A 17,862-nucleotide genomic window follows, 5' to 3' on the forward strand; every position below is an offset into this window, starting at 1 on the left:
TACTACAGATAAAGTCATAAATCGCAAAAACTAAAAAAAAATATGCACGAATGTGCCCCCAGGCAGTGCGTACACGAACCTGCCCCACAACGTTATTAGTAATATATTTCAAAATTTCTTTTTGAAAAAATGACACTCTTTCAACAAACAAGTTTGCAGCAGTTCCGTGAATAGAGTGAGCTTCTTCACCCCCAATTTTGAAAAGCTGAACCACATTTCCGAGTCAGGATCACGAAAATGGATAATATGAGAAAAGTTTGGAAAGCTCACGAATATTACAAATTTGCGTTTTTATCAAGCATGACAGCAGGTACAGTGTTGTCTTCTACGGTGAACGAAGGGCGGCAATGATAGACATATTTCCATAATTTACCTTGAGCTCGTGCAGTCACTCGTGTTCCCATAAACTGCTGAAAACGAATGTGCCCCATGCACGAATGTGCCCCACTCTCCCCTAGATCCGCTCCGAGGGGACAGGTGCAGGTGCGATGGAGACAGCGCCCTCGGCGACTGTCTCCGCTCGTAAAAAGACGCGACGCCGAACTTAACCGATGAATACAAATGCCCACTACTGGTGATCAGCTGATGTGGCAGGTACGGTGTCGGACGTAAAGCAATGGGACGGCCGGCGCCGCGGCCGTTCGGCTGCCGTTTTACTGCTGGCCGTGAGCGCTGGCCCTGCCAACCAGCGGCGCCGATCACAGCGGCCAGGGGCGACCTGTCAGCGGCGCCCCCGTGCCCGTTATGACCGTACTTTACGACCCACCATGACTGCGACAGTGCTCAACTTGCAGATGCCGCAAATGCGACCGTAACGTTGCAAATGGGATGCGGGGTGTCAGCGTGGGCCGTGGAGTTGGTGCCGGCCGCGGTGACGGCTCAGCGGCGGCTCGGCGCTTTCGGTCCCCCAGTCATCACTCACCAGAGGAAATTCACCGGTCCCCCGACATGGGGAATGCGTCAGCGCCAGCGCTACCTCCCCTAATCCGCCGACCATCTCATCAAACACTAGTTACGTTTGAAGCGGCCTGATCGGATCGGCCCGACTCAACTCGCCGGCGGGGAGCGGCGGCCGGTCGCTTTGTCGCGGAATCATCTATCGGCGCTCAGCGTCCCATCTGCGGCTGCGGCCCGCTCCCCCGTCTCATTAAACCATCCGGGGGGCGTGATAGAGGGGCGCTCCGTGCTCACACCTCTCTCCCCTCGGGTGATCCGTCTTCGGACCGGCGCGCTGCGGCGGGGTGCGCGCCCAGCCGCGACAGGGCCATGCCTGCCAACCGACCTCCCCTCTCACACTCAGCGCCGCTCGTCGGATGTAATATATATTCTCCGATCACGATCACATGAGCGCCGCGCCGCCATCGGTCACGGTCGTCACCAACAGATAAATAGAGCTCTCTCAGCGCCTCTCCGCCTGCAGAATCACCAACAACGCGCGGCCGCGAGCGAGAGTCGAGTACACCTCTCGCGCGCCGCTCCAAATCACAGCACAAGCCTCCACGGGCGCTAGGCGCCGCGCACGGAAGACGTTAGACTAGGACATATCCATCTCGCCGCCGTCACAGTCACCGGCGCCGTCACCGGCGGCCTCGGGGGCCGGCGCCGGATCGGGGGCAGACTCTGGTGACGGTGCCGGGGCCGGGGCGGAGGGTGGCACGGGCCGGGGCTCCCCCTCGGCGGGCCTCAGGACCACACTGCCCGGACCGACCCGCACGAACGTGGCCCCCTCCTCCCGCGTCCCGCCCGCCCCGGAGGAGGTGGCCGGGACCGCGGCGGGGGCGGGGGCGGGGGCGGAGCCGCCCAGCGTGTGTCCCTGCCCGGTGAAGGACGCCGTCGGCGGTACTGGCCTGTTCATCAGTCTGCCGGGCGTCACTCGGCGTGTGCCGCTGCTCAGCAGCTGGCCGATCCGGGCGGCCCCGGCGGCGGTCGGAGCCGGGGCGGGGGCGGCGGCGGGGGCGGCGGCGGCGCCCAGCACGCGCCGCTCCACCCCGGCCGTGACCGGGTGGTGGCCGCCCAGTGGCTCCAGACACAGCAGCAGACGGTCAGAGGCGGCGTCGTAGATGAACATCTGTCAACAGAGGAGGGAAAGGACCATCGCTGGAACACTTGAACTGTGCGGAAGCTCCGAACAAAATTTTTGGCTTCGAGCACACATACCTCCATTCCACAAAATACGTTTGTAACAGATATAACAGACAAAACTGAAAGAAACCAGCGTTGAAATAATCAGGAATTCATACGGTTAAAAAATAGCAATATTTCGATAAGTTTGTAACTAACAGAGTGCCAGTTCCATTCAGCCAACTCCTGACCTCCGAATCGGGAAGCCTCACCTTTCCGGGCAGAGCCTGCAGACTGATGTGTTTGCCGTCGGTGAGGCCGACGTCCCGCTCCGCCAGCCGGTAAAACAGACCTCCCTTGGCGAACAGGACGGGCATGGCCTGCACTTGCTGCCACAGCTCCGTGCCGGACAGCTGGGCGGCCAACACCAGCGCCTGGATACCGGCGTCCAGCTCCGAGGCCGGCACAGAGGGCAGCACCGGTCGGCCGGCAGAGGACGCTGCTGTAGCCGCGGCGGGGGCCGAGGCGGCCGGCGGGGGCGGCGGAGCGGCCGAGGGGTCGGCAGCCAGCTCCACCTGGATCCGCTCGCCGGACTGAAACAGGGGAATGTGGAAAATTTGACATACAACAGCTTTCATCTTTGAGCTCATCTAAAACAAAGACCGTAATCATACACGGCGAGACAAATGTACACAGTTTACTTTCCCGTCAAATTCAGGTGTATTTGATCCCACGCTTATTGGTTAGGCATGAATCATTTAATTTATCCCATATCCATGCGATCATGGACATCATAGAGTCTAATGCAGGCTATCACACGAGTCCCATCCCGCATTTTCACCCCGGCCTGCCTACTGACCTGGAAGGGCGCGAGCTCCTCCTCTGCGAGGGTGACCTGGCGGGGCGGGAACCCATGCAGTACGCGCCGGATGCGGCTCCGCTCCACGGCCAGCGCTGCCTCCACGTCTGTCAGGAACGCGCCATAGGTGGCCTCCGGCGGCAGTGTGAGGTCGGCCTGCTGACCCGAGGAGGCCACCACGCGGACCCGGCGTCCGGCCGGGGCGGGGGGCGGGGACGGCGCCGCCGCCGGGGAGGCGGGGGCCGCCGGCGGGCCGGGGGAGGAGCGGGGCGAGCCCTCCACCCGGCGCGGAGGCGGCACGGCGGCCGGCCGCAGCTCCTGGGACGGCTGCCGCTTCCGCTGCTGCTGGACGGGCGCGTTCCGCTCGATGCGTTCCTTCAGACGCCGCTCTGTCTCACTGACTCCCAGCTCCTCCTTATGAAGAGTCTGAGGAACATGGAACAAGAAATGAATGCTTTAGAAAACGTCCACGACTGGAGTGGCACAATATATTGTGGCAGCATCATAAAAATAGCACCAGGGCACTAATACAAACGATTATGTGTGGGCCAGAGAAAGTGCATTCACCATCACCGAAAATAAGTGCCTTTTTGGCAGCCGAATCAGCGAGTAATAACTAATAGCACATGCCGAATTTTTCATACACACATCTCAGTCCTAATTTGGAGCTCACACCAACGCAAGTAAAGCGTTATCCTCACCTTCATTCCCGTGAGTATGATCTTGCTGGATCCGTCCTCCTCCTTCGCGCCTCCGTCCTGCGCCTGAGCGCCAGCCCCGGCAGCCCCGGCGGCCTGGCAGGAGGTGGGCCGCTCCAGGGACTTGGTCTGCTCCAGGATCTGGTCCACCACCTGCTTCACCAGCGTCTCGATCCCGAACACACCTGAAGGAGTGGGGGATGGACACAGTTGACAATGTGTTGATCAGGGCTGCGGAGTCGGAGTCGGTCGGAGTCGACAGTTGTGACCGGAGTCGGAGTCGGAGTCGGAGTCGATTTTAGAAACCCGAGCCGGAGTCGGAGTCGGAGTCACCGAAAATCTGTCGACTCCGCAGCCCTTCTAGGTCTGCGGAGTCGGAGTCGGGAGTTGGAGTCGGTCGGAGTCGACAATTCTGCCCGGAGTCGGAGTCGGAGCTGGTTTTTCAAAGCCGGAGTCGGAGTCGGAGTCGGAGTCGCCGAAAATCCATCGACTCCGCAGCCCTGGTGTTGATATCCTACAGTGGGGGAGAAAAGAACACAAACGGAGGAAAACGCCAAAAGTTCAGTCTTCCAAAGTGAAGACTGAAGCCTGATCAACTAAACTATCTGACAACAAACGAATAAACATGGATAATCTTTCAAGGTTCAGCCATATAAAGCGACAGAAAGCATGAGATCATCGCCAAAGAGGAATATATTATGCACTTAACACCAGATGAGATAAGCTACACACAAGTAATTAACCACGAAACAAGCGATTGTCCGCCGTCTGATGCTCACCGGGAAAGTGTTTGACGATGATCTGGTTGGCCGTCTGGTAAACGTTCGAGTTGAGCGCCGGGTCCGACTCACCCTCGAACCAGGCCACCTTCTCTCCGATTACCCGGCTGCCCCAGCGCAGGGTGACCGGGAACTGGGGAACAGCGGGGAAGGAGCACGGGGTAACACATCGGCCGAACAGAGACGGGGGCACGCACTGGCACACAACACACAACATAATGGTGAGGAGCAACTGGTTCACAGCAAAAGCCGCTACAGGGTTAGGAACAGCCAGATGACAATTGATCAATGAAGACTGAAGGTCCATAGCCCACTTAAAAGTGTGCTTGCTGTAACGGACTATAGGCTGCGACCTTCGCACCAAACTGTTACGCCCATACCTGCGATTATAACTCGTTCCACCCAACTGCCAAAACCCAGCAGCACACGCCGCACAAGTCACTACAGATTGACAACACCAGTCACTGACCGGAACTTACTAACCACATGCTCCTTTCCCACTCTTTCCCGCACCAACCACGCCACAACCACACCCCTGACTGACCACCAGCGGCGGGCTGTCGTACTCCACTCCGTCCCACCAGTGTTTCTGTCCGCAGTGGCAGCGCGCGCCGTCCGCGGCGGCCGTGCGCGTCGGGTCGCCGTTCTTATAGCGCGGTACTCCGGTGGGTTCTACCGGTCGTACCGTACTGTGGAAGAGGGAGGGATAAAACATGTTCTGGTTGTGTGCGGGATATGTGGGTGGACTGACTCAGAGCCCAGAGGTAAAACAAAAGTAGTGTTTGAGGGTTGATGAACTCACAGCAGACGTTAACGACAAAGACGAGCAATACGATGCGTAGTATGAATATTGAACACACTATTGTCACCTGCTTTCTAGGGCATGTGGGACACAATCACACCGTCAGTAATTCATGATTCACGAGGTAACTGTTAGCTGGTATCTCCACCCCAGCTAGTAAGCGATGTCACGGAGCAGAACCTACCCGTGGCACCATGGACACGATGTGATTCCCTGATCCTCCTTCAGGACCAGTCGGTCCTCTTCCTCGTCATAACCGCACAGGATCCCCTGTAAAACACACAGCACGTCATAACTGCTGAACAATTAATGGCCGGATAGCATACGGACAATTTAAATGCAAGACTTTGGAACAAATCAGATACAAACATATTTTCATCACAAGAAAATGAGCTAGTAATTCGAACACTTCAATCCTATCACACAGTGGGATTCTTTCACTTGACACAATGCACAGCTGACAGGAATGGACAGCAGGGTGCCATCAAACCCATTGTCGAGAGACAATCTGACAAACAGCAAATTATGAGCAAACACACATACTGTGACAAATGCCAGCCCACTATCCGCACACCATCCGTCCCCTCGTATGTACCTGCAGCGGGAACCTGTAGAGCCGAGTGCTGGAGAGCTGGCCGTGCTGCTCGGTGGCCAGTCGGTGGAGGTACCCGCCGCGCCGCAGCCAGCCCGGCTCCAGCCGCTGCTCGAGCACGGCGTCACAGCGCAGACACCGGTAGAGCCGGTCCTCGGCCAGTGCCAGACGCACTTCGTCACACACGTGGGGTGGCGAGAAGCCCTGGACACCTGGGGGAGGGGGAGAACTAGTCACACACGTGGGGAGGAGAGAAGCCCTGCACGCCTGAGGGAGGGGGAGAACTAGTCACACACGTGGGGTGGCGAGAAGCCCTGGACACCTGGGGGAGGGGGAGAACTAGTCACACACGTGGGGTGGCGAGAAGCCCTGCACGCCTGGGGAGGATGGGAGGACTAGTCAATGTGAAGCGGGGAAACCCTGAACACCTGGGAGAGACAGCAGCTCGTCATAGTGAGGAGGGGAGAAACCCTGAATACCTGGAGAGCAGGGGACGACTCGTCACACACGTGGGGAGGAGAGAAGCCCTGCACGCCTGGGAGAGGGGAGAATTAGCCATATACGTGAGATGGGGAGAAGCCCTGCACGCCTGGGAGAGGGGGAGAGCTAGTCACACACGTGGGGTGGCGAGAAGCCCTGCACACCTGGGGAGGATGGGACGAGCTGTAGTCACAGACGAGATGTTAGGAGAAACCCTGCACGCCTGGGAGAGATAGCAGCTCGTCAAACACTTGGGGCGGCGAGAGACCCTGAACGTCTAGGAGGGATAGTGGATAATTCGTCAGCAGCCTGCGAAGGAGGGAACGATTAGTTACACACGTGGGGAGGGGAGAACCCTGAGCGTCTACAGCATTTTAGGCGCAATTTCAAAAAGTTAAAGACCAAATTCAAAACGTTCAAGTGCATTTTGAATGTAAACTTTTTGAGTTAAGTCTTTAAATTTTTGAAATTGCGCCTAAAAAGGTGTAGAGCAGGGAAAGACTAGTAAGATATGGAGAAGCCCTGCGCACCTAAAGGAGGGGATGCTGGCTAGCCGCAAGTGAGAGGCGAGGAGAAAACCCCGTAATGTGTGACCGCACCCAAAAAGCGGACATGAATTTTTCCCACTAACAAACAATGGAAGATTATCAAAATACAGCCAGCGGTGAAATAGCGACGCCGGATTGGCCTGGGTGTCACTGACCGACTCGTTTGAAGAGGTGCAGGTGCGCGTCGGCCACCAGCTCCGGGTGTACGCCGTTGTTCCTCACAAACAGCTCGTCCATGGCGGCCGTCAGACGCTGGATGTAGCCGTCCTGAAAGGTAGTTAACAATGGTATGTCAGAAAACGAGATTGTAGTACCAAAGTAGCAGGTTTTATACAGAGCTGACATAGTGTGCTAACTAAAATATGCATTGATATTGTATCAAAATATCAATGCATATTTTAGTTAGCGGCTGCAGGTGAAAGATGATATGTGGCTGCGTGGTGGTTAAAACTACGGCGCTGACCCACACAATCTCACGGCAAGCTCTCCGTTAATTTTGTGTCGTCAATACATCAGCTACATCTCATCCAATTTCTAGCAAGCCGAGGCGGTGAAATCACCAGTACCACCTACAACAACGCTGCCCTGACTCCAACTTCTCAGCCTCACCTGAAGCGACTTGTCACTGCCGATGGTACAGCAGCCGTCGGTGATGGTGAGGTACCGGTCCCTCAGGGACTGGTCCACGCCCCACACCTTAGGCAGCAGCGAGACGGGCAGGCGGGGCAGCTTCCCTGGGGAGGTGTGGCGATACTAAGTCTCGTTACAACCAGCTCTGGTCGTGAAAGTGGCAAATCGCTACTTTACACTTGAATTAGGTACTGCCATAGCCACGAATCATCAGAATCCCAAAAAAAAACTTTAGGTAAGTAACAAATTCGTTAAATGGATATTAGCTTTCAAGTTACGTTCCAGTCTTGACGAAGAGGACTCACTGTCTTTGACGGGCACCAGTGCGATGTAGTGATTCCGTCCAGCGCTACTCCAGGCCAGACAGAGGGGCGAGTTGAGCTGACGGGAGGCGCCGGAGCGGCACTGGTCCGGCGGCACCAGCGCCGGCAGGAACAGAGCTGGCAAACACCGATACGTACACAGTTAGTAGAGGCAGGGTGGTGAGCAGCAAGGCTGAACGATTATTTCAGCAAATACCTGTAAGTCTCATGAAGATGAGAAAATAAGAGAAATCGGTAATAAAAACCAGTATAACGCCTTATGGGGCGACTAACGGAGCGAGCGAGAGGGTGGGCCTTGCACGTGCGAAATTGCGAGGGGGTACCTCCAACTGACTTGTGTACGGCACCCTACTAACCGGTCTCTAGCGATTTGCCAAATTTGAGCACAATCGGCCCAGCCGTTCTCGAGATCTAGGAGCGGCACCCTGCACGTGCGCACGTGCAAAATGGGTCCCGACTGGCTTTTGCACGGCACCCTACTAACCGGTCCCTAACTGTGTACCAAATTTGAGCGCAATCGGTCCAGCCGTTCTCGAGATCTGGAAACGACCCCTGCACGTGCGCACGTGCAGCAGCACCCCAACTCTGGCACATGGATATGCAGTGCCTAGTGGGTGCCTACCTACATGCCAACTTTCAGCGCAATCGGCCAAGTAGTTACCGAAATATTGCAACAATTGCAAAACTGACACCTCTTCGTTTTGCACGTGGCACGTGCATAAGGGGTCACTCACATGCATCGGGAATAGTCCAATACTTGGTAGAAGGAATGAAGCTACCCTATAAAAATTACCGCGTGTAAATCGGTCAAGTGGTTGCTGAGATATAAGCCTCGCAAAAGCGTCCGCACGGCCGGTCGACCGGCCGGCCGGCCGCTCATACTCAGAAATATATATTAACACATGGTTTCCCGTGTGTAAATGGTTTTAACGCACGACGTGGATGGATTGGAGCACGAGTGTGTTAATGCACGAGTGAAACGAGTGCATTAACGCACGAGTGCTCCATTCCATCCACGAGTGCGTTAAAACCATTTATGCACGGAAACCATGTGTTAAACTAATTAATACATGCTTAACGGTGCGAATTTAAATGAAAATTAAACCTAGTCCATGCCACTAAAAGGGCCTTTTATGGGAATTCTAAGAATAAAGTCAATGACCCTTCCGAAAACTTCAGTCGAGAAAGTCATCACTGCACGCGCGTGCACCAATTTAAATTGGTGCACGGCTACCTTCGAATTAACGCACGGTTAATCTCCAGTGAACGCACCGTAAAGTATGTATTAATTTCCGTTATTCTACGTAAGACTCCGCTCGCTTCGCTCGCTCCGTAATAATCCCCTTCCAGCCTTTCCTCTACCACACGGCCAACTAATCGACCGGCCAGCCAGCCAACAACCCCACACTACCTCCAAATACCTCCAAATAATGCCCATCTGTCCGCCTCCCATCGTCTCACTGTCACTAACCGGCGTAGTCCCCGCTGCTCCTGAGGCCTGTGAAGCTGTCGAGCAGCACGATCGGCCGCCGGAGTACGTTAGCCAGGCCGAACACGTGTATGTTGCGCAGCCCGTGCGGCTGGCCGTCGGGAGGCACGTAGTCTGGATCACACTCGTCGACAATCAGCGGCCAGTCCTCGGCCGAGATGAACTCGCGAAACAGCTCCTGGGGACACGCCGGTGGGTCGGAGATGGTCGATGGAGGTTAGACGGAGTAGTGACTGCGAAGTCGGAGCTAGCGATTCGGATTGGTGAGTGTATGTTCAATGTTGGGAGTGGGAGGGAGACAGACTGGTGAATGCTGGGTAAAGCTAAGGGACTCGTGAAGTGGAGAGGACAGTGAGCCGTGATAAAGATCGGTACTTGTTCATTGTTGGCTTCACTTTATGAATATGATGATGGTCATGGGTTTTAAGGATACCGGACTGCATTGGTCATGCTTGGCTCCGCTTCAGTACATGTCATGGTGCCCTGTATGCATTGTTGCATATATGTAGGTAGTTGATATCGGGCGAGAAAACTATTGACTATCGGGCGGCTCCTTCCGCTGTAGATAGACGACAGGAAAACCAAATACCATGATTCACACAATCGTAGACACGATGAGCCCAGCCTCGACATTTTCCCCGCTCCTATGACCCAAAACCACAATTATTTCGCCAGCATATTTAACCGGTCCACGCCAGGCGATGACCCCATATTAAAAACAAGGTTATAATACTAACAAAGCCTCTTTTTTTTGGTTAACTAAGAATAACACGTTATCATCCATCCCAATTTTCCTTCAGCAGCCGCCCGGCCATCAGCCTCACCCGGTACTGGCCCATGTTGTCGGTGAAGTGCTGCTGCAGGTTCATTCTCAGCGGATGCCAGAACAGCTCGCGGCCTGTGAGCGCTCGGGACAGCGCGTGCACCAGACAGTGTCCGTCTCCGTCGGCGTGGATCGGCACCAGCCGCTCCTCGCCGTCATTGGCCTGCACACAGCACACACCGTCAAATGCAGCTGGTGGAGACTGGAGACACAGGTAGGTTAAAGGAAATAGTTCACATTTTAACATGGGTTTTGAACTGGAATAGCAGTTCCGTAGCTTGGGCTGAGACGAGCATAAATCAGGAGCTTTTACAGCCCAACGATCACCCTAGGCAAAGATATTCTATTTCTCGTCCCGAAAAAGGTGTCTTGCGTTGAGGATGTGTGCCTTGCATATATTCGCATCCAGTATGAAACGAGCATGGGTCCCGAAAATTCTTCAGAAACTAGAGAAATTATCTACGAGAACTCTAGAGAAATTCGCTCCAGTGAGGCGCTCCAGTAACAAAAGCACGAGCAGATCGCCCAAATGCCGGTGGCCGCGATAATTTCTCTAGTTTCTGAAGAATTTTCGGGACCCATGCTCTTTTCATACTGGATCGCGTGTGCCTTACAGAAACTGAAAAGTTCTTCCTATATCAAAAATATAGAAAATAATCTTTTGTTATAAAAAGGTTTTATTTTCTTTGCTGATCATTTTGAACATAAAAAATCACAAATCCATTGCAAAAAAAATAATTTCGTGAAAGTGAACTATAACAGCAAGACATTAGACAAGAGCACGCAAAGCACTGAGGGTGACACATAATTGAGAATGACAAGTGCATCGCTGAAATGCTGAATTCCAGCATCTCATCATACCCAGGGTATGATATGCACTTCCTATCCGCGATCATATCATGTGTCCGTGGCCAAAATGCGCACACACGGAGCTTGACGCATGAGAACATTCATACCGTTATGGTTACAAAGCCAAAATGCTAGCCAGGTTCGGCTCCAAGTCATCCACAAATCCCTTGCCAGACCACCGCCTGTGCCCAGCTGGTACGCACTTCTGCCACGGCCTGGAGGGTGTGCCGCAGGTAGGCGGCGCTGCCGGACGTGTCTCGGCCGTAGCCGGGCGTCTCCAGGTGCTCCTCACTCAGACGGAACGCGTACGGCGCCAGCACCGAGCACTGAAACTCGGCCTGGCCCGTGAGTTCGCGGAGCGGCCGCGCGCGCCCCGAACTCTTCTCGAGGCCGTGCGAGCTGAGCAGCGGCGACACCAGCTTACAGTGGTAGTTGGACGAGCCGAGCACCTTCACCTGAGGCGGACACAACGCGAGGTGTGCAGCGGTCAGCGGAGAGCGGGGAGCGAGTGGAGAGGAAGTGCTTTGGTTCCGTTTTATACAGAAGCGTCATTCATATAAGCACCAGTGTTAATAAGCTTAAAGTGAAAGAACCAGTCCAGCTTAAGTACATATCCAGTCCTCGCAAAATCATACGGAAATAGCGCTTGCTTCCAAATGAAACCCGTAATTTTCTCCCGCAGCCTGCAATTTGGGGCCATCAAACTATTTAGTGACCATAAAAGACTATGCATGCTTCAAGTCAGCACAGGTCGCACTACATCTACCACACACTACCCCTCCCCCCGGACCACGGCTCACCCCTGCCATCACCCCTTCTCCCTGTCCACTCACGTTCTCGGGTCCCCTGGCGGCGCCGGCGCCCCTGGCCGCCAGCCGGCGGTACGTCAACAGCGCCGCCGCCCTGATATCCTCCACCGGCGCGGCGGACTCCAGAGCCGAGCAGGCGTGCCTCTGGCCGCAGCCGGAGCACTCCACACTGCGCTCGTGCGCCGGAAAGAAGAGCACGCGCGCGCAGCCGGCGTCCGGGCACGCGCCGCGCATGAACGCCGACATATTGGCTGCTGCTGATACTGTTAATGGCAGCAGAGGCGATTGTGGTGAAGATAGCCAGCAGTGTGTTTAAAAGAACTGAGCTGCAAACAAAGGTATCATTTTTATTAATTCACAAGTTTTCAAGCTATTTGTGTACCAATATCAGCTTAAATACTAGTGGTAGTTTATGGTATTAAACATTGCTGAATAAACAGAAGGTTGTGCACAGTTAGGTAGGCATTAATTTATGCTATGAGATACTGTGCACAAAAAGAATGTAGTTCAAACGTGGAACACCTACCAATAAACAATATAAATGTCATTTGTAGTGCCTTATGTTGGAACTTGGAAGCCTTTGTAAACAGAATTAAATAAACTGTCATTTAACACCCCTATGAATCACTATAGCTGATTGCATGCTTAAAAGTAGTTGAAACTTCAATTAGATGCACTGCAATTTTCAATTTCCTCTGTCTTCTGATGTTGTAGCTGACCACAAGGCTTTACAGGGTAAACAGGAAAGCCTGATTGAAATAATAGGTATTAATAATTTCCTACAGAGCTTACACTTTCATGAATATCAATTAAAAACTTGGTAGGTACATAAATACATCTATGGCCATGGGCATTACTGTGCAACTGCTGAGTAGTGCTGGCACAGCAGTGCTGAAACAATGATGTAAATAACCACAAATGGGTTGCCCAGGGAATAAATAGCCTCTATAGGTATTTTTTTATAATTCCAGTTTTCAATTCAGAGGTTCAGAAATCAGACGTGGGAATTATAAATTTTGTGGTACCTAAAAACCACACAGCGTTGATTGCAAGACTAGTGTCAGTGTGGATCTCTGTTCTCTAGGCTGTCCAGGCTGGTTGGTGTCCAGACTGGAAAACATTCATGCACTATACAGGGCAGGATGCCTGCGAAAATCATGCCCCAAAATTTGGCGCAAGCAATTTTGTGCTGACATTTCTGCATGATTTCTGGCCAAAGTTGGGTGCCTATTTGTGCAAAAATTAAGGCAAAACCTTAGTAGGAGTAGAGTGGGAGTGGGAGTAACACCATAGTGGGAGTTAAGTGTTAAAGCTGCATTAATCTATTCTGTTCTAATCTATTCTAATCTATTCTAAAGCTGCACATTAATCTATTCTGATTCTATCTAAGGGCTTGATCTTGATCTAAGGGTTTACCACACATGTAAAAGCTAAGGCATGAGCGCATTTATAAAATTCTCAAATTTATTAACGCTAGTACAATGTTTAGAAAATCTACTGAGCTATAAACAAGTTATGAAGACATTGACCTCTATAATACCTAATGCTAATAAAGGTACTAATATATGTACCTACGGTACCTACGTACAAGGCCCTAAATACACCTAGGTATATAAAAACGCTATAACTACATACCAATATGATATGTACTAATAGTAGGTACGGTACCAATAGAGGTCAATGTTGGTTCTGTTGGGTCAATGCAAGTCAATTTATGAAGAATGTATTCACAGTGTATATAAATAAATGTATTCATCTATGGCTCGCGGCAGACATTGCGTGCGCTCGGCATCGGAAAATGAGGGATAATGATACGGGATTACCAGTAATATTTTTGTGTTGCAGCCTGCAGGGACCCCAGGGACCATCGATGCAATTAGCCAAATTCTAGATTGCTTTGCTTCACTAATGGCTTGACATATTTGTTGTGCACGGTGACAGCCCCAGCCCCCAAGATATAACGATATTGATATAACCGATGTCAGCTCAAACAACGAATGATCCCGATGATCCCGATGATCCCGGAAAATTTTCCCTGTTAGCCGGATGCCGAATGCACGCGAACTGAAATATTCTTGGAATTTTTGACATAAAACTTTACACGGAAAATGTTAAATTTCATTTAAAGGGACCCTCCCACCTTCAAAAAAGTTAATGAATTGGCATGAAAGTGATGTCGCTCGGTTCAGAAAGAGCAAAAACGAATATCTACCAAATTTCATCGAAAAATATTCACCGGTTTTCAAGATATTAGACTTTTACTTTTGTTTACTTTTCGGGATCTCCGCTGTTCCTAGCGACTTTATTTGAAAGTGCGGCATTTGTTGCGCGCAAAGCAGCATATACCACCGCGTGCTACCAAACGTTTTAGTAAAAGATTCAAAATCGTTAGATCTCCGCTGACGTCACAAATTCTAAGGGGGCATACCAATGCATTAGCCCAGGCTGGCACGGTCCGCCAACATCAAAACAACGGTGCGTCAGCTGATTATTGGTCCTCCGATTCAGGAGAAATTATTAACGCGGGAACGCCGGCGCTAAATAAAGGCGGTAGGATTCACGGCTTTGCATGATCGTGTGCAATATTTTTTTATAGTATCAAGCGAGGGGTATTGCTGGAGTTTTGCAAATAAATATTTTATTCTCAGTTTGGCTATGCGATCGTGAACACTTTATTTTCATAGATACGATATGAAATAGTATAAACAGGCCAACCCAAGGCTATGTAGGCCAACCTTAGACTTCGCATAGCCATGGACATTGCGTAGGAAGGTACTCGCCGATCGTACCACGATACCACGGGCAAGATATCAGACTTTTGGGAGTTTTGTGTCGCTGAAATGTATTTTAAGTGCTAAGAAGGAAAATAATTCAATTTAATGTCATGTACAATGGACATTTAGCCATTCCAAGCATATAGTTTGCCTGGCTTCGCCAACCAGATAGCCAGGTTTATTCCAAGAGCTTCTAAAGAGGTAGTGGATTTAATATCGTTTCTATTACATTTATTTGATAGTCCTACATATCAGTAAACCTGCCACGTTATCATTCTCGTCGAGCGATTACCGGCACATCGTACCAATTGGTACGATGTGCCGGTAATCGCTCGCCGAGGATGCCAATGCAGCGTCGAGCGTCCGATGGTTTACGATAGGAATTATAACAATAGTTTTAAACTAGCGCTTTTTAGAACCATGGTCCGAAATGGTAATTCAAAGAACCTCTTCCCCTTTCAACTCACCTGAAAAAGCTGCTTTCGTGTACCACCCAGCACCCGTTTCGTAGATATATCAAAATGATAACCGGAGGCGAAGATTATCTTTATGATACCACGATTTGTGGGGCTGACTAGTACCGACGGGGATCCCACAAACACGACGGTCACATTCATTAAGCATGATGTACGGCGTAAAGCACCACAACTCACCCCAAAAGCGCAACCTTCTGAGATATCTTATATTTAGTTTCAATGCTGGTACTGGTGCAGTTTCAATGCTGGTACTCTGCTCATTTCTGCTCAATAAAGTTATTTCTCGCTCAAATGCGCCTCACATTAATCGTGTGCTGTGCTCCACAATCATTGCGCCGCGCGCTCTTCCTTCTTATCGGCCCCCTTGAGATCGTATCCATCAATATCTATTTGCTTCAGTTCTAAGTTCTAATGACTTGTATTGTAGAGAAACAATTTTAGAGCGTTTAACAAAATAATTGCATAACCTATGAGCGATAGGAAAAGCCCAATCGTCCAACCCATAAAAAACATTGGGACACAAACAACTGGAAACTGATGGTAGTTGGTACTTTCGCGCATAGGCGGCGGAACGGGGAGGGCACCGGGGCACCGTGCCCCCCCTTTGATTTTGGCATTTTAACATGGGCTCTATGGGCGTTACATGGAAAGAATGGGACCAAAAGTCGGCAGTGCCCCCCCCCCTTCCCCAGTTGAGCTGGGCGCAGGTACTAAATAGCATCAAAGGAAATCCTATATTCATCTCGCCGCATTTAAGCGCACCAATCGAAAGACGACAGCGTGACCGCGCTGACAGGCAATCAACCTGGCCACATAAAACTAGCTAGTGCAAGGAAGATGTCTATATAAACCACTGGACCATGCAAAGCGTTCATGTAAATAAAATATGAGTAAAGATGACCCGTTTGAGGGCAGACTGGCCAAACAGTGACGTTACACGCGGATCTCAACACTGCACAACCCATTCATCAAAAAAGATCTCGTGGATCCCTATATACGTCATAACTAGCCCTAGTACGGGGGTATATAGCCATGGACGTAAATGGCCGGCTTAAGGCACAGGATCCCAATTGTCATCCCCATTACGTGGTCCCCAGAAGTCGCCAGGCCGAGAGCCAATGGCAGTTAAGCACATCTTACACGTGCCGACAAACGTGACACAATGAATCCAATAATGAGCCCGCCAATAAGCCTGCCTAATTCTGCATGTAGGCTGCTATTTACCACCACGGCGGAAGGCTAAAACGCATCCATACAGCTCAACATAGGTGTCAATTTCCGCCGGGTTGGGGGTGCTCAAGCTCTTTAAATTCCCCGCCGGCTCGGCTGGCTTGGCTTTGGAGCCCCAACAGACGGTGCGGGTCAAGGTCACCGCTGAGGCGGCGGCGGATTTGCTGCGCCCGGGCAGTGGGCACCCTCAATTCGGTGAAAATCGACACCCATGCAGCTCAACATGACAAAACGCTGCATACAAGCGCACGTCCTCGCATTTAATTGACGCATTTAACTGCGTCACTAACCTCGTACACTGTACAACACTGGTGAGATGACTGTCCGAAGGAAACTGCCGACTTTGGCTGGCAACATTCAGGGTTGGTGACTTATGTACTGAGTTCGGCTGGCTGACAGCGATGTGACTTCAGGACCGGTTGATGAACGGGCCATCCTAGCCCCATACTACAGGAGCCCAGCTGGTCTTGGCGAGCGGCGGCGACTGGACGAGGCTGGACCCCTACTACAGGAGCCCAGCTGGTGCTGACGAGCGGCGGTTACTGGACGAACGGGTCAGCCTGGACCCCTATTGCAGGAGTCCGGCTGGTCTTGGCGAGCGGCGACGACTGGACGAGGCTGGACTCCTACTGCAGGAGTCGAGCTGGTCCTGTCGAGGAAATAGTTCACCTTTAACATGGGATTTTAAACTGAGATAGCAGTCTGATAGAGCAGATTTGTGTATGCCCTATATTTGAACCGTTTGAGATATTCACCATTTATCAGTGAATATTGGTGCTTAAATTCATGTTCTAGTGCTCATTTACAGCAAGCAAAAACCTCTTCAACACACACAGTGGCCAATCAGCGATGAGAGCACTTACAGGAGCAGAATCCCTTGCAGCTGATAGGTTGTTCAGCAGTTAGTGTTCATAACTCTAATCATTAAAATAATGAAATCCCTTTAGAAGAAGTGTGTAATTCCAAGTTAGAATACATTTAAATTTTATTCATCACATTTTTAACACATCTTTTTGAATTTTATTAATCAAATTACTCACAGAAGGTGAACTATTTCTTTTAACACTTACCTTGCTTCAATGGTGACATGTAGCTCTTGCAGCAGAGAAGGCACAGCATTTGGCTGCAACTTCAAATATTGACTTGTTGCTATCAATTATTCAGTTTTGAAATGCATACAGGTACAGTGAATCTTGGGTTCTCCTGTAAGAATGCTGACCGCAGAAGCAGAAGTTCATCCAAAGCTTGTGCCTGAAAAAGGGCCAGGTTTAATATATGAGTGAAATGAAGACTTATAGGTAAGGTTTTGACTAGACCCCTGGGTCACAACAGGAGATGACCCCCGTGATTGGTGGGACCACCAGGCACCAGCACTGGCACAGTCCGTTCTGACCACCGCACACCTATCAGCCCGAGAGCACACTAAATTGCATGTTAAAGCTCCATTAATGCTTTTTTCAATTTTGGCCATCCATTTTGTTGGGTCCATCATGTCCATCACCAAGCCACATTTAAAATGCACTACACTACATCCCCCACCACCTGACCACACCAGGCCAAATCTGCACCGCGCTACACAAAATCCGCACTGCACCAAGCTAAATCCACGCCACACCAAAGCCTCACCAGCCGGACAAGCC

At 51.4% G+C, this 17,862-nt stretch overlaps 1 protein-coding gene across 1 annotated transcript; it reads right to left on the reverse strand.

Annotated features, from left to right (window-relative positions):
- Positions 1–1,303: 1,303 nt before the first annotated feature.
- LOC122381226 (deubiquitinating protein VCPIP1-like) lies at positions 1,304–12,520 on the reverse strand. The gene is made up of 15 exons (XM_043365170.1): positions 11,767–12,520; positions 11,137–11,388; positions 10,086–10,247; positions 9,244–9,439; positions 7,755–7,889; positions 7,429–7,553; positions 6,975–7,086; positions 5,795–6,003; positions 5,384–5,469; positions 4,942–5,086; positions 4,398–4,530; positions 3,622–3,803; positions 2,921–3,346; positions 2,334–2,654; positions 1,304–2,068 (listed from the first exon to the last, which is right to left on the reverse strand). The coding sequence occupies exons 1-15, from the start codon at positions 11,986–11,988 to the stop codon at positions 1,535–1,537; spliced, it is 3,240 nt and encodes a 1,079-aa protein (XP_043221105.1). The 5' UTR covers positions 11,989–12,520; the 3' UTR covers positions 1,304–1,534.
- Between the last annotated feature and the right edge of the window lie 5,342 nt (positions 12,521–17,862).

Source organism: Amphibalanus amphitrite, unplaced genomic scaffold (genome assembly GCF_019059575.1).
Source record: "Amphibalanus amphitrite isolate SeventyFive unplaced genomic scaffold, NRLGWU_Aamphi_draft 000116F_arrow, whole genome shotgun sequence".
Classification (NCBI taxonomy): Eukaryota; Metazoa; Arthropoda; class Thecostraca; order Balanomorpha; family Balanidae; genus Amphibalanus; species Amphibalanus amphitrite.